The following is a 19,623-nucleotide window of genomic DNA, read 5'->3' as shown; positions in this document are numbered from 1 at the left end:
CAACGACATAATTACTTCTCCGTCCTTTTTTTAATTTGCCTGCGATTTGATCTTCGTTGATCCCTTCCATTGTTCCCATGCCTTTTCGGTCTCGTTGAACTACCCTGGTTCGAGGGGATGTACCAAACGTTCTCAGATCCAAAATCTGCCTCGGATATCTTGACAAAGCTTATCAACCCATCGTCCATGATTGCCAATAAAAAACTTCGGTATCCAGCCTTGAGTCGACGAAATTGCTTGACATGGGGCATACCGTGCTTATTCTCTGTTTTTGTATCCAAATGGTTAACAGGCCTTGGCTTAGTTGAAGCAGCTTTCGATCTTGCGTTGGAGATATGCTGGCTTCGCAGAACACCATTCGTATATGAATCGTTGTCCCAGTTCACTTCCTCGTCAATTTCGTTGAGAAAGTCGAACTTATAGTCGAGAGAATGAAAGATTTCTTGTAGTTCAGAATAAGATGGAAAATGCTGCGAAGCGTCATTCTTGTTATGAATTACAACTTGGAAGTCCGGTAAGCCAGGACTTTTTTTCTTGAAGTTCGTCTGTGGTTTCCATACATTGAAGGCAATTGAAAATGGTGCAGTGGGATTTAATTGACATCGAATTCTTTCAAAACGTAATTCATCGGCAGTTTTTGGGACTCTCACAGATGGCACCAAGTTTTTCAAACCTTCGTAGATTTTTTGTGTAGAAGTATACCTCCGAAGCAAGAAATTCCACCTAGTATAGAAGAAAGCATTCATCAAAGAGGCCCCCTTCAAATCAATGAAAGAGAGAAAGCTATCATACCGTAAACCAATACTTGATCCAAAAGCAGGATTAGAGGGTGGATAGAAAGAGGTCTTCTCAACTCGCCTTTGGTATGAAGAAGTGATGATGAATCCTAGCCGTTTCAAATGGGCAAATATGAAGTATCTATCCATCTCTGCTTGACTTCTAAAAAGGGAATAAAGGTCCTGCATACTCAAAGGAATTTCAATGTCCCGCGGTTCATTAATGTAAAAGGGTAGCACTGTACCTCTCTCTGCCAAATAGACGAATTCTTGGAAATCCAACCAACATCTGCCCTCCTGGTCAACACTTCCCATTGTCTGTAAAAAATTCCCTTTCGGATGTGGCAAAATGGCTCCATGAAGTTTCGAATCGTAATAAGCCTTAACCTGGTTGCTTACAATGGAACCTCGAGGTGAATTTGCCAAGGTATCAAACATCGCCTTTCTCGCCCTATAAAGAAGCAACTCTTGGACATTGGTCCCATCCGGCTCGTAATCTTTCTCACCCCTCTTTGGGATTGATGAGATCATGGATTTGGTTGATAGTTTGACAGCCTGAGACCAATCTTGACTCTCTTCATCTTCATCAATTTCCTCGTCTTTAATAGTCACTAACTCATCTTCTGCTTCTTCTGATGGATTTTTGGGCGTCTTCAGCTTGCTCATACTATTCAATGGTGAATCGGAATATCTGCCGTTTACCAACCAGCTCTTTATACATGTTTTAACGTTGATTGTGCGCAGGCGATGAGTGATACGATTGAAGATCATTAATTTCGAGTAAGTCATGAAAAAATCGAGTATTAATTAAAAAGTTATAGAAAATTCAGAAAATTAAGCTCTATCTTGATATTTAATGCAACAATCTAGATTGCAATTCAATATCCTCATTTACAGGTAGTCTATGGCTCTTGGAGAAGGGCCGTAGCCAACTGTGACCAGAATTATTGTAGTTTGATTCCTCAAACGCATCCAAATTGACCGGTTTCCATCTCTTTAAAGCCAAAGAACTCATAACTACGCTGACCGAACTCAAAACCATGGCTAGACCAGCTGCCATGGGATGAAGAGCTATGCCCCAGGGTACTAGGAAGCCCATTGCAATTGGAATCATAAATGTATTATAACAAAGGGCCCAAAAAAGATTTAACTTAACCCGGCGGAAAGTAGAGCGTGAGATGTCAAAGGCATCAATTAAGCCCCTCAACGTTGCCTTGCTCTCATTACCGCCACATAGCACAACAATATCAGCGGCCTCTACAGCGATATCAGTCCCTGTTGAGATTGCAATACCAACGTCACTGGTAACTAGTGCGGGCGAATCGTTGATCCCATCACCGACAAATACTATGCTTTGCCCCAAATCAACCTTCAACTGTTCAACAACTTCAGACTTGCCGCTGGGTGAGACTTCGCTGTAAATGTTATTCATAGGCATTCCAACTTCATGAGCTACTTTTACCGCTGAACTGTGGGTATCACCGGTAACCAAGAATGTCTCGATGCCCTTGGATTTTAGATACTGTATCGTGTTGTAGGCATCTTTTCTTATAGAATCTGAGAGTTCGAACCTACCTACAACCTGACCGTTAATGCAGACATAAGAAAGTGTACACCCGCTTTCTTCTTCCGCCTCATGGAATGAAAATTGCTCAGACTCTTCAGATACTAGGGATTTGTTTCCAACGGTGACTCTGTACTTGATCCCGCTCATTTCACATTCACATGTCAGGCCCTTGCCCATATGTATGGTACTCTGCAAAACATTAGCAACGAGGTGATTTTCACGCGATAGGTGTTCTTCGCAGTAGTCTGCTATCGCCATTGCTACAGGATGCTCACTTATTCTTTCAGAAGCTCTAATACATGCCATCATCTCATCACTAACTTTGCCAATTGGTGAAAATTGCTTCACACTCATACGGCCCGTGGTCAAAGTCCCAGTCTTATCAAAGACAAAAGCTCCAACGTTATTGAATCTCTCGAGGACATCACCACCTTTTATCTGTACCTGATGCTGTGCGCCTAACCCTGTTCCAACCATAATTGCAGTAGGCGCTGCTAGACCGAGCGCACATGGGCATGCCACGATGACAACGGAGATGGCTCTCTGAAAACATTCGTAAAACATACCATTTCTCGAGTCCATCATGAGAGATGAATTCTTCAGGGCTTTAGACAGTATTATCCAGGTGATGAACGTAATCAGCGCCAAGCACAAAATTGAAGGGACGAATATAGATGCCAAGAAATCCGCATATCTCTGTATAGGAGCCTTAGTAAGTTGCGCTTGCTTCATTGTTTGGATAATAGTTGATAATTTCGACTCATCACCAACAGCAGTCGCCTTGTAGTAAAAATGGCCGGGACCATTAATGGACCCGCCTATTACTGTCGAACCAATGTTCTTGTGTACCAGTAATGACTCGCCGGTCATTAATGATTCGTCTACTTCCGTTTCGCCTCGAACAATAGCACCATCAGAGGGAATTCTCATACCTGGCTTGACTTCGACGATATCATTTATCTCTAGTAAATCTATCGGTATTTCTAGCGGTTCTTGAAGGTCTCCATTCTGCAAAATAGTACAGGAAGAAGGTGTCAATGATATCAGTTTAGACAAAGCTGTGGAAGTTGCCGATTTTGCCTTGGTCTCTAATAATTTTCCAAGTGTTATAAATGCTATTAGCATAACGGAAGTATCGAAGATGACATTTGGTAGTTCACCGTTCTCGCTGGGGTGCACGATACTGTGAAGAATGGAATATAAAGAGAAAAAATATGCACATGAAGTGGAAACGCACACCAGGGTATCCATGGTGCCCGAGCCATGTTTCAACGATTTCCAAAAAGCTTTCTGGAAGTAAAAACCGAGGACAAACTGCACGTATGTGGCCATGGGTAATCCAAAAATGTCACGATAATATAATCCTTTCACAAATGATTCGTTAAAGGGAAACTTGTTGTTCTTAACAAGCCCCGGAGCTCCCATGGGTAAGCCCATGTACAGCGTCATTGTAATGATTGCAAAAAAGCACGACTTGAAACACATTGATCTCCAAAAATGTATCTCTTGCACCTTGGACAGTAATCTGAGTTGTGCGTTATTATCAAGTGCCGAGGAGACAACTGCATCGTAACCTAGGTCTTCTATCTTATGAATGACCTCGCGAATCCCAATCTTATCCCTATCGTACCTAACCTCAAGTGTATCGGTGCCTAACAGGTCGGCGGCTAGGATTCCATTCCCTACCAAGGCACGAAACTGTTCAGCTCTCTCTGCCACCTCAACGGTTGAAGAGACCGCAAGCACTTTGAAAGAAGTAACCTTGACATTCGGAAGAGTATCAGTCTCAGATACTGAAACTATGGCAGCGTCAAATCCACAATCTTCAATGGCCTCTTTCACTTTTTCCAACGTAATTTCCCATGGCTTAAAATCAACTTTACACTCTTCAGTCACAAGAGCTGTCACAGCTCTCTGGACCCCTGCTAAACTTTCCACTTGCTTCGTAACTGTAGAGACACAGGAACCACAAGTCATTCCATGAACTGTAAGCACACCTTGCTTCAAACACTGGTCATCACCATCTCGGACAAGCTCACAATCAAACCCACAGTCCTCAATAGTCTCGACAATGCTCTCAGTACTACAGTGGTCTGAGTCATACTTCACAAAACACTCATTAGTCACCAGAGAAACTGTACACTCTTTAACACCAACCAATGACAGCGCTTGCGTAGTGATAGTATTAACACAAGCGCTGCAGGTCATTCCACCCACAACGAAAAGAGCTTCTCTCATCTTGCAGACCACTTAATGTTTGCAAAATCGCTATGATAAGCCAACGATGAATTGAACTGATGATGTTTAATAACTGTTGACAATTAGCTTACCTATTATATAAGCGATGTTTTTCAACTTAATTACACCCATATTGAAAAAAAAAAAGATATATAATAGAGAAATATTCAGAGTCAAGCCTAATTCAATTGAAGGTACTGGGAAGCCTGCCAGGAGCATTTCTGATTACGATTATAGTTTTACATGAGAGAGCAAAAGCTCTTACATAGGCTCCTAAAACTCTATGAAACTCCATCATTTTTTGTAGCCACCTCTATTGAGCGCATTTAAATTCTCTTCACCAAGTTTAGCGACCAATTTGAGCCTTTGCAATTCTTGCCAACGGGCCAATTGGGCTTGCTTATGTAGTTCGAATCCAAAAATCCTGGGAACGTATCTTTTGACCGGATGGTCCGGTACCATTTCTGGGAACGCCTGGAGGAACATACCGGGGAAACTGGTCCCGAAATATGCTCCATCGATGGTGCTATGTCTAGATGACTTTGGAATGTACAAATCTTCGCATGATGGACAGTAGAGCTTTACGCAATCGATTCCGGGCACATCGTGCAGCCCAACAGGCAGTAGAGGTTGACAATTGCAGTACACTCGGGGGCATCTGCCGAAATCTGCACTCTTGTATTTCGTTAGCATCTTACTCAGACCTTTCACGGTAATAATGTAACGGGCATGAATGAGCCCATAAAATTTACGAGCATCGCTCTCTAGTTGTTCCAAACGCGCATGAGACATACCCTCCAGTACAAACTCGTCCAATTCATCTACGATATACTGTACCACTTGTGTAAACTTTGATACGGTCTTTTGCAAGTTGATCAGGTTGAACCTGTCAGTGATATATTCGGGATCCACGTCGCAGAAATACTCATGTCCTTTACGCCCCAGAAACAAATCAATCCACATTTCCACGTACTCTGAGGAGTCCGTTACACCTCCCATGGCATCATCATCATCATTACGCTTACTATCATCGCTGGGCCTTGTCCTTTCGGCACTAGCCAATTCCACATCCACCGTCTCATTCGCCATTCTTCTCTTAATGTAGGTTTCCTTTGCCACAGTAGTGAATGCTACCGTCCAAATAAACTCCTAGCCAATCAATAGTGACCTATGAACTGGTCTTAAACTTCTATGTAGTCTTATCCCTGCCAATTCTTTCTTTACGGGCCAGTTTATTTGAAAAATTTGAAAGCTAAGATGTTAAAGATATGTGATAAACAGGACTCAAAAGTGCGATGGAATAGCCATTGGAAGGCCTGAAACCATGAAGCTATTGAAATATCCATTGGCGGAACATAATGAGACTGTAACAGCGATGGCTGGGGTCGGTGAGATGCTTCTATTAGCAGATAAAGACGGTCACGTGCACGTATGGGAACAGAATAAACTAGGTGAAGCAGCATTCGATGGATCCAAGATCAAGCAATTGGCTGCTCAATTGACCTTCGCGGTCGAGTTCCAGCCGGGGGAAGTAGACAGGAACGTTGTTTTTATGGCTGGAGACGATAAGACTCTTGTCATCGGCACTGAGCACCGTGTTATGGTCATTGAGTCCTGGATGGAGAAGCCAAGTGGGTCGCATGCTACTATTCTACAAGTGGAAAACCCTACAGTCATTACAGATGTGAAATTGGACTTGACGAATCGCGTTCTTTTCATCTTGACCGCTGGTGCGAATGCAATCAATCTATTCGACGTGAACTCACTTAAAATTTTGGGCAAAATAGATCTAGCGGATGCTGTGAAACCTATCACTGGGATAGTGGACCCTATGGGACAGATATTTACCGTTCTAGCTGCCGATCGATCCATGCTGGTGTATCAGTATAATGAAAAAGGTGCTTTTAAAGTGATTAACAAGTTTTCACAGTATGTCAAGGTTGATCCTCTAAGATACAATATAACCATGCCCCCACAGGCAGATATCTTACCAGTAAGGAACACGGTGAAGGGTAGCCTGGGATCTTCTTCTGCAACTATACTCCTGCTCGATAGAAACAACAATTTCCATGTAGCTTCAACGCTGGTGTCGCCACCTACAGGTGAATGTCAGAGCTTGAAATTCTCACCGAAAGTCTATGCCAAGACTAAGAAGGGTATCAGGAACGATTATAATCTTTTGGCAACATCGGGCTCTAAGCAGGGTTCCGTTGTAGTCTGGAATACTAAACGTGTCAAACCGCTGTTTGGCGCAATACAAATCTCTGAGAGCCCGATCTTAGAACTTGTTTGGTCAGCCGATGGACTGAAGCTATTTGCTATTTCAAATGACAATGTTCTTTATAATTTTGCATTCCAGGAGACCGATCTTGGTGAAACTTTACCACAGGCAGAAGTGGACCTTCTTTCACAGAAAATCAAGGTGCTTGTACCTCTGCCAGAACCAGAGGTAGTCAACGAAGCATCAATCAAGACCTTAGTCAAGACCGAGGATGACACTGTGTCTTTAGTGCAGAAAAATGAACAGCCTAAGGGCCCTGTCAAGAAAAATGGTAAGAAGAAAGCGGAACAACAAACAGTGAAGAAGACACAGGGTACTTCGATGGAGTTCAATGCACCTTCTTATAGTGTACCGAAAGATTTAAAGAGGCAGCCGAAGGCGGATCCCAATAAAGAAGTGAACGGTACGAAAAAACAGAAGAAGGATCTCGAACCTATTGATTTTTTAGACACAAGCTTGGCCTCGCCACTTGTAGCATTCTCAAAGGTGCGATTAGCAACACCAAAGATCCGACTATCCTTCGACTACAAACCTCCACTGGATCAAAATTTTACGCTGGAAGTAAAAAATGGCTCTGGTAATGAACAAAAGCCGACAATTCTGAAGCTCATTTCTAAATTGGAAGAAGGGGAAAGGACTTTGTTTCAAGACTTTATTCCAAAATTTATCACAATGTGCACCTCAGGCAACAATTTCTGGGCTTGCTGCACAAGCGATGGATTTATCTATGTCTATTCAGACACGGGTAAAAAGGTGCTACCTCCACTCTGTCTTGGCGTGCCTTGTAGCTTTCTTGAAGCTTGTTCTTCATACCTTTTATGTCTGACTAGTGTGGGTCAATTGTATTGTTGGGACATCGAAAATAAAAAACTGCATTTCCCTATTAATACCGTATTCTCACTTCTCAGCCCAACGCTACGTTATTCTGATGACATATTGACTCGAGCTGAAAACATAACGATATGCGCTGTTACAGCTAATGGGGTTCCACTAGCGACTTTGAGTAACGGTGATGGGTTTATGTTTGACAAAGACTTGGAAACATGGCTCTTAATCAGTGATGGTTGGTGGGCTTACGGTTCCCAATACTGGGATATGACGAATTCAAACAATCTACTGGGCTCCGTTACCGCCGACGACGGAAGAGATAAAGCTTGGAATTCTAGTGACGCTCACCAGTTGGCGTCTACAATAAGAGACGACAAAAAAAGTATAATCAATTTTGTTGAGCGTAAGACCAATGACGAGCTGAGCCGTAAAGGGCGTATTAAAAACTTGCAAAGGTTTGCTAGGACAATTCTAATGAAGGAGGGATTTGAGAATATGGAGGAGATTGTAACTTTATCACACCTGGAAAATAGGCTGCTGGTAACTTTGAGACTTGAAGAAAATAAAGAGTTCTCAAAAATTCTGATAATATATTGTATCAGATTGAGTGAGCTCGGGTATACAGATCGATTGGACGACGTTTTGCAATGGCTTTACAATGATGGCGACTGCAACAGCAGTATGTTAGCTGGGATCTCCAGAAAAGATCATCTAAAGGATGTTCTTGTAGCATGCGCAGATATAAGGCATGTACAAAGAGTCACAAATAGCTATGCCAGTGCCTTAGGATTGTTAAACGAGCCAATCTAATGCACTGAAATTTCTCACTTAATCTACCTGTCTCTATATACATGGGTGACATGATACTGCATGTCAAAGGACTGCTACTCACAGTCCCATTATATTCATAATTTCTTTGATGTTTCTTTGCGCCATTTCAGCCGCCTCTTCAGTACCTCTTGTGATGACCGAATCTAAGTAATCTGGTTCTTGCATGTAGCGCTCAAACAACAACCTTGGCTCTCTTAGCTCTTCAACTATCACCTCAGTCACATAACTTTTGAAATCTTTGAAGTTATCGAATTTAGAAATATCCTTTTCAACATTTTCGATAGAAGTTCGCTGAATGCCACTTACTATGTTGATCAAGTTAGAAACGCCAGGTCTCTCTACGGGGTCGTAGTTGAAATGTGTAGATATCGAATCAGTCACAGCTCTCCGTATTTTTTTGGCAATAATTTCAGGATCGTCACTCAAGTACAAGACTGAGCCCTGATTTGTATCACTTTTGGACATTTTCTTGTCAGAGGTCAAGCTCAGGATCTTCTTTGTAGGTGCCAGTATCGTCTTTGGAAGAGGAAAGAAGTCTGTTTTGTAAAAAGTGTTGAACTGCTCAGCCAAATCCCTTGTCAACTCGAGGTGTTGGCTCTGATCATCACCGACTGGGACGTGTGTAGCCTTGTAAATGAGAATATCAGCCGCTTGAAGCACAGGATAGGAGAAGAGCCCAAGTTTGACCTTACCGATGGAGGCTGGATCAATAACAGCATCCCTTATATTTGATTTAGACTTCCATTGAGTCATTCTATTCAGATATCCCATTGTTGCGAACGTGGAGAGAAGCCAATGCAGCTGAGAATGCTGCGGAATGCTCGACTGGTACATAACCGAGGCCTTCAAAGGATCTACTCCGCATGATAGTATGCTGGCTATTGCTTCAATTCTTAATTGACGAAATTCTTCCACATTGGGCTTTGGAACGGTGATGGCATGTAAATCAGCGACTCCAAACAGTAATTTCTGATCATCCTGCTTGAATGCACATAAATCTCTCCATACTCTCGCAGCTCCCAAATAATTGCCAAGGTGAAATTTTCCAGTTGGCTGAATCATGCTAAATATGGTGGCATTTTTAGGTACATCCTGTGCTTGAATCTTGTAATCAATCTTTTGAACAGTGCTAGTGAACCTTCTCGAGATCTTATGTCGTAACATTCTACCAAAGTTTCAAACAGTTTTGAAAATCCTCTTGATTGCCAAGTTGGATGCAACTTTTATCTATAAGGGCCTTTCGGAAGATCTTCGATCTACTTATTTCATCAAATCAATTAAGCGAACTACAAATTTAATATACATTGCCGAGATTCGTAAAATCTGTATATGGAACCATTGTTCTGTAGTTTGCAGCCTGGGATTTGTAAATTGCCAATTCTCAAGTCTTTGGAGGAAAGAAGAGAGCCTCTAGTATTTACAGTGTCTATGTTAGTTTATATACGTTATCGTTGTTCCATTGCTTGTTCTCGAGAAGTCCACCAATTGGACCCTGCGTCAGATCGTACTTGGGCCCCGAAATAGCTGCAATGTAGCCTTCCGGTCCACAAACCAGAGACAAGACGGGTTTAAGCTCATGGTCAGACTTACCATTGTAAGGAACCAGACCAGGATATATAGATGGCTTCAAAATGCACTTTGAAATCTCATGAAGACGTTTCTCAGTACATGGCTGCTTTGAGGATTCTGTCAAATGGACGCGAACTCTATCATTTTTCTCCAAGAGATCAACGATGGATCCCAAAGGTCCCAGTTCATCAAAGGATTTACACGAGTAGAAAAGATCCATGGATCCTCGAAAGGGATTTTCAGTGAGAAGAAGTTGCAAGGCAGTGACAATGCCAGTTCCTGCTGTAAACATAGCAATATCAAATTGTTGGTATTTGAATTTTTCTTGTGCATCAGGGTCCTTACTACCAGATTGTAGAAACCTTCGATCTCTCCGAACCTCACCTTCGTAATGTGGAAATTCATAGTCCACATAAGGTCCCCTCAGTTCCACAATGTGATTTTCTGGAAGAGAATGTAGCCATCTTGCGACTTCGCCCTGCTCATACTGCTTGATATAAAAGAACAACTTCCCACCAGCAAACTTGTCATCCTCGAATACTTCCAGTTGTTCTGTTTCTGGATTCACTTGCAGCGGTAGAGGGGTATAATTACGGACCACCATAACATCTGGTTGTTTGATTTCCACTGACCACAGTTTCTCGCAGCCCATCTTGGACCATAGGTTAATCTTCTGTTCTGCCACTGGGGTTAGCTCCAAGAGAAAGTGGGCCTGGTCAACGTCCTGTTTGTAAGATATGCGATATCGAGTGAAGTGATCAGGAGATAATTCATTTTGTCTCAATTGTCCTGGAAGATAGTAAGAATTATAGTAGAAGAAACATCCAATTGTTCCTCCAGCACAAGCTATGGCCCATCTCTTCATTCCATCCTTGGACGGCACACTAGCATTTCGAAGCCTTGAAGTGGAATATGTTCTTATTAAGTGACGTAGTAGCATTTTAGAGCCAGGTCTTATAGCTTCATTCGTTTTCAACAACCAAAGAATTAGATTTAATTTATAATTAACAACTACAAGTAACTTCATAAGCATCAAATCATACCGGAACTTAACAAAAGTACCATGATCAAGCAAGTGAAATCGCTTAAGCTTCATAAAGATAAGATTTGGGACTTAGAAGAATCCAATGGGCTACTAGGAACTGCTTCCACCGATAGATGCATCAAAATAGTGAACTTGAACAAAGAAGCCTACCAATTGATAGATGAGCTGGATGATACGGTTCACAAGAAGACAATAAGGTCTGTAGCATGGAGGCCGTCTTCTACGACGCTGGCTGCGGGATCTTTCGACTCTACTATCTCGATATGGAGCAAGGATGATTCTGCCCATGACTTTACTTCTCCAACGACAAATTTCGAGATGGAGTTGATGGCAATTATCGAAGGTCATGAGAATGAGGTCAAGAGTGTAGCATGGTCTTACGACGGTTTGTATTTGGCTTCGTGCTCGAGGGATAAAAGTGTTTGGATTTGGGAAACTGATGAGATGGGTGAAGAATATGAATGCGTCAGCGTCCTTCAAGAACATTCTCAGGATGTAAAGCACGTTGTATGGCACCCAAGTCTACATCTGCTTGCTTCTAGCTCTTATGACGATACAGTGAGGATATGGAGAGAATCTGACGATGATTGGGAAGCAGCAGCGGTTCTAAATGGCCATGATGGGACAGTATGGTGTTCTGATTTTGAGAAAGCTGAGAGTAAGGTTAGATTATGCAGTGGGAGCGATGACAGAACTGTGCGTGTTTGGAGATACATTGGTGACGATGAAGATGATGAGCAAGAGTGGGAATGCGAATCTGTGTTACCACAAGTGCACTCCAGAGCTATATACAGTGTAACCTGGGGTGAAAACGGGCTTATTGCCAGTACCGGATCTGATGGGCTTTTAGTCATTTACAGAGAAGTGGATGGCCAATGGGAAATAATCGGTAAGAAGGAGCAATGTCACGGTACACAAGAGGTGAATGTTGTTAAATGGATGATAGTCGATGATAAAAGCTTGTTAGCTACTGGTGGTGATGATGGCCATGTGAATATATGGGAAGATTTCAGCCCTTAAATAAAGACAATAAGTAATAGCATAAATAACATAATCAATAGTCCTGCCAGCAGATAGAGACACCACTTGTTGGCGCTTTTCTGAGACCTGTAAGCTTTGTTCAACTCTCGAGAAGCCATTGCGGTGTTATCGCTGGTCGAGTAGATGTTTGCCTCAATGTTATCAACCATGATTCCTTGCTGTTGAACCACGTTTCCTAGGTCCTTGAATATCTCGTTCAGTTCCGTTATTCCTTCTTCAATGTTTGATATTTCTTGGTCTCGCTGTCGTATCAAGTTCTGCTGATAGGCAAACTCTTCATTATTGATAGGCTCACGTTCAATGGTAATTTGTAATTTCTTGCCCTTATCATTTGGTATTAACTGCTGTTTCTGTAGACCACCTTCTTCTTCCTCTCTAAGAGCAGTTATGTTCGACTCTTCTTCTTGATTTAACGCTGCTCTGGCTCTGTTGTTAATGTCTCTTATCACATTGGCATATTTTCGTTGAGTACTCTGAAACTCCTGTAAAGAGTAACGTACATCACGGACGATCTTTTCCCTCGCAATGACCTCCGGTCTATCTAGTGAGGATTCCTCTATAGCATCAATTTTCTGAACCTGTTCATTAACGTTCTTTATTAGCGAACCAACTTTACGAATATTGACCACAGACTTCTTGTCGATTTTATCCACTACTTTGGCACTGACGTTTCCCTTCTTCAACAGTGATTCTAGAGTCGAAATGAATTGTTGTAAAGTACTGATTTGACCATTGATCTCGAACAACTGAGTAACAATCTCCTCCTTCAGGACATTAAACTCTGGAGAGTCAGTAAATCCTATAGAAGATTCTCTTGGTTCTTCTTCATCGACAAAGTACGGTACAGAGCTGGACATGGTGTGCCACTGTAGTTACTGTCGTTGTGAAGTAAATGTGTAAGAACTGTCTACTCCGTTTAAATAAGCTCGCTTAAATGTTTAAAGTAGATAAGAAGTTCGAAATTAAAGAACCCGCCTAATCGTCTCGTCGAGACCTTTGTAACTGTGAATAGAAGTAGATTGAGACGTTGACGAGGAGTTTCATTTTTTAATTTCTCGAGTGCTTCGTTAGCACATTATTGAGGTGACCTGTAAGGTGCCTCAAAGCATATCGGGACAACTACAAGTATGGGAATTCAAGAATCAAGATTCAGACTTTTTTGACCTGAGAGAGTTTGGAATGGATATCGTTCGTACTACAGGGAAACTGTACCCGAGAAGGCTCACAACTCTACGTAACAACAAGACTTCAATTCGTTATAGCACCTGACCGTCGAATTCAACAACTTATTCGTGAAAGCCACAACGTTGTTTCCAGTTGTTGTATATTGGTCAGGACTGATAATGGAAAGGACTGGATCAACAGATAAAGCCAACTATGAGGATATCATGATCACCATCTCCGTAATTCACGAATTCAAGCACCAAGTTGAAACATGTACGATTAATTGGTACTCATGCTGTTTAAGGTTATACTGTCGGGTACATAGTCAGTTGTTCCCATGAGTACGATAATCTTTCATCATTACGAACTTTCAACTAGTATACCCAGAAATCAATAAATCAATACAAAGCAGATCAATAATAAACAAAAGCCGTTGAACACAGTGTCGAGAAGTAATTGATTGCTCCTGATGTCCAATGTAGAACCACCAACTCTTGGCTTGTTGGCCTTGGCCTGTTGGTCTGGGCAAAAATTCAAGAGAATCGACTTCTTCAATACGCGCAAAACAATTTTGTCGATCATTGAACAGTTCTCGAGATTTTAAAAAGGCACAGTAGTGAGGTATTTCAGCTTGCCAGTAACTACAATGTCTGAGACTTCTAAGATACCACAGAAAGGCAGGTTTAGGCGTACACAGGGCTCACAATTTGGTACTGGATCGGCTTCAAATTCTCGCAAGCAGACAGGCAACCAAAAGTTGAATAAGTCGACGCAGAAAGGTGATGAAGACCATGAAGAGGATGACAGCGATTTATGTGTCATTTGTGCTGAGAAATTGAAATATATTGCTTTATCACCTTGTTCCCATAAGACATGTCATAAATGTGCTTTTAGACAACGTTCTTTGTATGAGAAAAAGACCTGTCTGATTTGTAGAACTGAGAATGAGACTTTGACCTTCACGGAAAGGATTCATGCTGAATATGACGATACAAAAGATTTTACAGACCACAATGAGAAATACGGAATCAACTTTACTTCTCATGAAGTGGCGAAGGCGACACTGGGATTGTTGAGATATGATTGTAATTTATGTCCAGCTACTGAGCGTGAAGATTTTGGTACTTTCAAAAAATACAATGAGCATTTGAGAACTGTCCATAGCAAGAACATCTGTATGATATGTGCGGCACATAAACATGCATTTCCCTGCGAATTGAAAATATATACACCCAATCAACTGCGTAATCACCAATCCAGAGGTGACTCCAAGGGTTTCAAAGGTCATCCAATGTGTGCGTTTTGCTCAGGCAAGAGATTTTACTCTGATGATGAACTATATCTGCATATGAGGCACCAGCACGAGAGATGTCATATCTGCGATAAAATCACCCCAGCTTCTCCTCAATATTTCAAAGACTATGATCAATTATTTGACCATTTCAAGAACTGTCACTACATCTGTACAGTGCAGAATTGTCTGGATAACAAGTTTGTCGTCTTTGCCGACGAATTGGAATTACAAGCTCATATACTTAAAGAGCATGGCGATATTATCAGAGGAAAACCTAGATTATTCCAGTCAGAACTATCGACGTTCATATCTGCGCCTTCGAGAGTTATCAGAGAAAGTGATTCTATTAATAATAACTACAACTCATCCAATTCAAGAAGAAAGTCTCCAGCGGAATCCAATGAATCTTTGCGTGAAAAGAAATTGAGGTTGGAGGAAAGGGCCAAATACTACCTTGCAAACTCACAGGAAAGCTATGAAACCTTCTCCAGATTGACCGAGGACTATGATAAGGGACGTTTGACAGCCCGTGGGCTGCTCGATGCATTCACATCGCTTTTCACTTCTCCGCAAGCCGACGTTTATCTTCTGATTCACAACGTTGCTGAAACGTATCATTCTGGCTCTGCAAGATATAGAGATTTGAACTCAATATACCAGACGTACGAGCAGCAAATGACTAGGAAAAATGAACTACCATCTTTGTCGAGAGATCCTTCGGCATCAGCACGTATAGTCAACACTGTATGGAGCGCGAACAACAACTCTGTTTCCACAAGCCATGGAAGGAACGTTAACACAATGAATCTGCCCACATTGAAATCACCACCTGCATCCCACGACCCGTTTGCATTGCCTAGTAGAAGCCAGTCATACAAAAGTTTGAATACACCTAAAAGAAACTCACCTTCTCCTGTCGTGAGAAAAGCACCCTCTAACAACTCTGTGGACTTCACACCAAGGTACTTGGAAAATAGACAAAAGTCTGCTTCCAGTGCTTCGCTTTCAAATGGCAACAACAAGCTTGCAGCATTGGACTTACCATCTCTTCCAAAGCCTAAGCCCAAATTCATTCCGCCCCCTATCAACAAGCCCAATATTCCCGATCCAAAAAAATGGGGTCAAAATTCTTCGAATAATCCAAACCAAACAGGTGAATTGGCCAATCTAAACTTGAATTCATCTCCATCCACAGCTTCACCTTCATCACAAAGTAAGAAGAAGGGAAAGCAAAAGCAACTGCTGTTTCACATTGGTATCTAGTTGATCTGTTAATATACGTATCATAGAATTAAATTTGGTGACATTAGATCATCTTAAAGATAAGACTTGCTGTGCTTGACATTTTTGTCTGCACAAGGGACATTCAGGTCTCTCTTTGCACCAGCTCAGTATACAATCCCAACAAAATATATGACCACATGGAGCGCAGCTTGGATCTGTCATAGCATTCAGGCAAAGTATACATGACCTTGAAGCTTGTGGAATGTATGGCAACTGTGATTCGTCCGACAAATAAATGTGAACTATTTGTGATGCCTCTGGTATACCTGTTATAGCGTCTTTACCCTTTTCTTCCCAATTACGACGCTCATTTCTTCTGCCAGTATCTGGCAGCGCTATTGATCTCAATTGTTTGAAAATGGCAGGTATCACTTTGCTTGCACCCTGCACAAGTAAGATATAACCCAAAAACTTATAACTGTTAGAGCTGGAATTTCTGAACTTTGCTTCATTAGCGTCTACTTTATGGCCAACGGCGTACCTGAGGCCAAATATCCTCTTGAAAATGTCGTAGTATGCACCTCTGAAATAGAATAATACCAGATGTAAATTCACCAAAGTGTTTAAAACGCTCTTGAAAGAATATTTGTCATTATCGCTTGTTCTCCATTTTTGAAGAAATTTTGTAGTAAAGTAAGGACTCAAGCAGTAGAATATGATAAATAGTAGCTTTTTATACCTTTCCACTAGCTTAGTTCCCCTTCTGCCCACATATATCAGATCCACATACTCTTCTCCCAAAGTTCTGCTTCCCTTCAATGTAGTTAAACACAGATACATTAGCTTCACGGCAATAGAAATTTCCAATGGATGTGTATTGGCGAACAATTGTCCTTTCACAGCCTTCACAACTTCCAGCAATTTTGCAGACAAAATAGTCTCTATCTGGGCATCTTTCTGTTGTGCCTGCACTGCATTTATTCGTCTGTCGGTTAATATTGTGAACCCTGTAAATCAAAGTCTAACCATTAAGCACATACCTATACTTGGGGCATCGGCAAACGGGAGCAACAGCGAATCAGCTCGAGGTTCATCAGAAGCATTATTTGCTATGCGCTGGACCTCTTGGGAGGCCATTTCAGTTGCCAATCTTGGTTAATGAGTACTCAACTTTATTTCTTCAAAGTTGATTTTTCTCATCTAAATAAAGGGCTGGTCCCTTTGAAAAATGGGTTTACAAGAGGCCTTCTTGTTGACAGACACTCAAGACACAAACACTCGATAGTACTGAAGCAGTCATTATTGTGGAATGAACCAGGAATCAGCCAGCAATAGTGCAGTGGACAAACTTTGTACAAGATTTACGCAGGAACTGAAGACTGTCGATGCAAAAGAGTACGATGAAGCTTTGAATGAGATCCTAGGGCCGAAATCTAAGAATGGAACTGGTGGTAGATCTACAGAACAGGTAGAAGAGGTACTTACAAGGTCTTTTCAAGACCATTTTGAATCCCGTAAGTTGTTAAAGACTTTGGTAGCAAGCGATGTGACACAAGCTCTGGATGTCTTTGAGAAGCTTTCTTTGAAGACAGTGGCTCTTCTTGTAGATTGTTTCTCAAACACCGAGGATACCTTCAATCTGTTGAAAGAGCTGCAATATAGAATTCACATGGGAGAAGACATCCATATTGAATATTTGTTAAATACCGTGCTGCAACTCTTGCACAAGTTCAATTACAATTTCGCTCAGGTTGGGTTCCTCGTTCAAGATCTATGCCAACGTGTTAATGAGCCTGAAGTCAAATCATTGATGTTGCTGATTTTTTCTGTACTGGACAAGAAGTTTCATGCAAGATTCAATGATAGGCTTCTGAAACTCATGGACTCGTTATTATATGAGTCAGAAGCTGGTGCCGGGAATGATCCGCTTTCAGAAATAGTTGGTATATTGACCGAACTTTACCCAGTCCTCACAAATTTATGCTCTGAAATTTTACTAGGTAAGAGATTGAAAATGGAGGTCAAAGAGAAAGTTGTTGCTCAAGACGATGATGATTTTACCATAAGCTTATTAAAGCTTTTCTCCATAGCTTGCATTGACGAGATCGTGAGGTCTCATATAGCTGAAAATTATATGAGTCTTCTTGAGAGATCGCTCAAGGTTCGCCAGTTTAGAATGTACTCAGCGCTTGTTCTGATCAAGACGTGGTCCTTTACTAAGTTGCAAAGTGTTGATGTAAATACTCTCGCTGAATATCTCATTGAAGGATTCAACTACTCGGATATAAAGGATGATGAGGGCATGAACATTTGCGTTGAAGGCCTAGCATATCTGAGCTTGAAGACGTCTGTGAAAGTTAGCCTTAGAAATAACGTGGTCTCATGCGAGAAGTTGGCAGGTCTGGCACTTTCCAACAATTTTAATTCGACTTTTTATGGAGTTCTCGTCATATTAGCAAACTTAAGTGTGTCTCCAAAGCAGAGCAAAGGAAAATCTGCTTTTGAATCGAAATCATTAAAGGATTTACAATCATACGCAGACCTGAAGAATCCTAACTCTTCGGAGGAGGACAAGACGGTTGAAAAAGAGGAAGATGTTTTGGCTTTCAATGAAAAGTACTTGTTGCAAAATGACCTTCTTTCCCATTTAAATTCGGTAATCGCCTCTTTAAGCCACGGCTCCAAGCAGCAACTCATGAGGATCATTTACAATATCTGTTGTAATAGGGACTGCATCCAAGAATGCATAAAGCAAGGTTCTGTTACGGCTGTTCTGCAGTACATGGCAAAGAAAGAACCGACTAAAGATTTAATAAGAGTGTTGGCATCAAGGTCTCTAACAAAATTACTAATTCACACAAATCCAAACATTATATTCAAGAAATATTCCCCGGTGAATGCAATTGCCCCACTATTTGAGTTGTTACCAAGATTACCTACGGCGGCTGATGAATGTGCGTTCGAAGAAGATGTAGTCACAGTGCATGATTCGTACAATGCGCTTCTGGCTTTAACAAATCTGGCCTCATTGAATAACTCTCAAGGTGAAGATGTTTGCAGGCGAATAGTTACCCATGAGGAGTATTGGTACGTAGTTGAAAATTTGATGTTGGACGAAAACAAGATGCTCCAACGCTCAACACTGGAGCTTTTGAGCAACCTAATGGGTCATCCCCGGCCCATCGCCGTCAAATTCTTTAACTTCGACAACCCTCGTAGTGAGAAGAATTTTGAGATCCTCGTCAAATTACTGGAGCTTGAAGATTTGGAATCTCAAAGAGCTGTGGCAGCAATCTTCGCAAATATCAGCACATCAATTCCCTTTGTAGCACAAGAGCTTCTCAAAAGGACAGATCTATTAACAAAAGCAGTTGATGTTTTGCATAATCAAATAAGCGATGTCGAACTAAGTGAGAGGCTCATTCTGCTATTCCACGCGCTGACTGACGTTATCCCTGATGACCATCCGGAAATGGGATCTTTCTTAATGGGAAATACCAAATTAATCAAATCCCTGGAACAAGCATCACAAATGCCAGACATTGGTCCACATTTCGCTGAATTGATTCCTATCACGCTGGAAAGGTGCCAACGCTAAACAATCAAAGGGCTCCTGAAATTTCACTCATTAAATATCACTGTGTAGCAAGATCATTATCGATTTCATCCACGCACTAGCTGTATTTATCTAGCCGGATCAATTTGAAGTTATACTGAATTTTTGAAGCGGCTGATAAATATCTTTCAAAAGATACATATGCGAGA

The 19,623-nt window shown here is 41.5% G+C and overlaps 11 protein-coding genes across 11 annotated transcripts; 4 read left to right on the top strand and 7 right to left on the bottom strand.

The window, feature by feature from the left end:
* Positions 1-11: 11 nt before the first annotated feature.
* On the bottom strand, positions 12-1,442 carry SEN54 (tRNA splicing endonuclease subunit SEN54; the record flags this gene model as incomplete). The annotated part of the gene is made up of 1 exon (XM_003678998.1): positions 12-1,442. The coding sequence occupies one exon, from the start codon at positions 1,440-1,442 to the stop codon at positions 12-14; it is 1,431 nt and encodes a 476-aa protein (XP_003679046.1).
* Positions 1,443-1,629: 187 nt separating this feature from the next.
* On the bottom strand, positions 1,630-4,581 carry CCC2 (Cu(2+)-transporting P-type ATPase CCC2; the record flags this gene model as incomplete). Its single annotated transcript, XM_003678997.1, has 1 exon — positions 1,630-4,581. The coding sequence occupies one exon, from the start codon at positions 4,579-4,581 to the stop codon at positions 1,630-1,632; it is 2,952 nt and encodes a 983-aa protein (XP_003679045.1).
* A 294-nt stretch (positions 4,582-4,875) lies between these two features.
* On the bottom strand, positions 4,876-5,670 carry CKB2 (casein kinase 2 regulatory subunit CKB2; the record flags this gene model as incomplete). The annotated part of the gene is made up of 1 exon (XM_003678996.1): positions 4,876-5,670. The coding sequence occupies one exon, from the start codon at positions 5,668-5,670 to the stop codon at positions 4,876-4,878; it is 795 nt and encodes a 264-aa protein (XP_003679044.1).
* Positions 5,671-5,905: 235 nt separating this feature from the next.
* HIR2 (Hir2p) lies at positions 5,906-8,500 on the top strand (the record flags this gene model as incomplete). Its single annotated transcript, XM_003678995.1, has 1 exon — positions 5,906-8,500. One exon carries the CDS (start codon positions 5,906-5,908, stop codon positions 8,498-8,500), a length of 2,595 nt encoding a protein of 864 aa, XP_003679043.1.
* A 78-nt stretch (positions 8,501-8,578) lies between these two features.
* Positions 8,579-9,685, bottom strand: MSW1 (tryptophan--tRNA ligase MSW1; the record flags this gene model as incomplete). The annotated part of the gene is made up of 1 exon (XM_003678994.1): positions 8,579-9,685. One exon carries the CDS (start codon positions 9,683-9,685, stop codon positions 8,579-8,581), a length of 1,107 nt encoding a protein of 368 aa, XP_003679042.1.
* Positions 9,686-9,947: 262 nt separating this feature from the next.
* Positions 9,948-11,030, bottom strand: CYC2 (oxidoreductase; the record flags this gene model as incomplete). The annotated part of the gene is made up of 1 exon (XM_003678993.1): positions 9,948-11,030. The coding sequence occupies one exon, from the start codon at positions 11,028-11,030 to the stop codon at positions 9,948-9,950; it is 1,083 nt and encodes a 360-aa protein (XP_003679041.1).
* A 123-nt stretch (positions 11,031-11,153) lies between these two features.
* On the top strand, positions 11,154-12,155 carry CIA1 (iron-sulfur cluster assembly protein CIA1; the record flags this gene model as incomplete). Its single annotated transcript, XM_003678992.1, has 1 exon — positions 11,154-12,155. One exon carries the CDS (start codon positions 11,154-11,156, stop codon positions 12,153-12,155), a length of 1,002 nt encoding a protein of 333 aa, XP_003679040.1.
* Positions 12,152-13,033, bottom strand: PEP12 (SNAP receptor PEP12; the record flags this gene model as incomplete). Its single annotated transcript, XM_003678991.1, has 1 exon — positions 12,152-13,033. One exon carries the CDS (start codon positions 13,031-13,033, stop codon positions 12,152-12,154), a length of 882 nt encoding a protein of 293 aa, XP_003679039.1.
* Positions 13,034-13,986: 953 nt separating this feature from the next.
* Positions 13,987-15,897, top strand: HEL2 (E3 ubiquitin-protein ligase HEL2; the record flags this gene model as incomplete). The annotated part of the gene is made up of 1 exon (XM_003678990.1): positions 13,987-15,897. One exon carries the CDS (start codon positions 13,987-13,989, stop codon positions 15,895-15,897), a length of 1,911 nt encoding a protein of 636 aa, XP_003679038.1.
* Positions 15,898-15,945: 48 nt separating this feature from the next.
* PEX10 (ubiquitin-protein ligase peroxin 10) lies at positions 15,946-16,995 on the bottom strand (the record flags this gene model as incomplete). Its single annotated transcript, XM_003678989.1, has 2 exons — positions 15,946-16,829; positions 16,899-16,995. The coding sequence occupies 2 exons, from the start codon at positions 16,993-16,995 to the stop codon at positions 15,946-15,948; spliced, it is 981 nt and encodes a 326-aa protein (XP_003679037.1).
* Positions 16,996-17,167: 172 nt separating this feature from the next.
* On the top strand, positions 17,168-19,456 carry SHE4 (She4p; the record flags this gene model as incomplete). The annotated part of the gene is made up of 1 exon (XM_003678988.1): positions 17,168-19,456. One exon carries the CDS (start codon positions 17,168-17,170, stop codon positions 19,454-19,456), a length of 2,289 nt encoding a protein of 762 aa, XP_003679036.1.
* Positions 19,457-19,623: the final 167 nt, after the last annotated feature.

The sequence above is a fragment of the Torulaspora delbrueckii genome, chromosome 1 (genome assembly GCF_000243375.1).
Source record: "Torulaspora delbrueckii CBS 1146 chromosome 1, complete genome".
Classification (NCBI taxonomy): Eukaryota; Fungi; Ascomycota; class Saccharomycetes; order Saccharomycetales; family Saccharomycetaceae; genus Torulaspora; species Torulaspora delbrueckii.
This window is presented reverse-complemented; position numbering and strand designations above follow the sequence as displayed.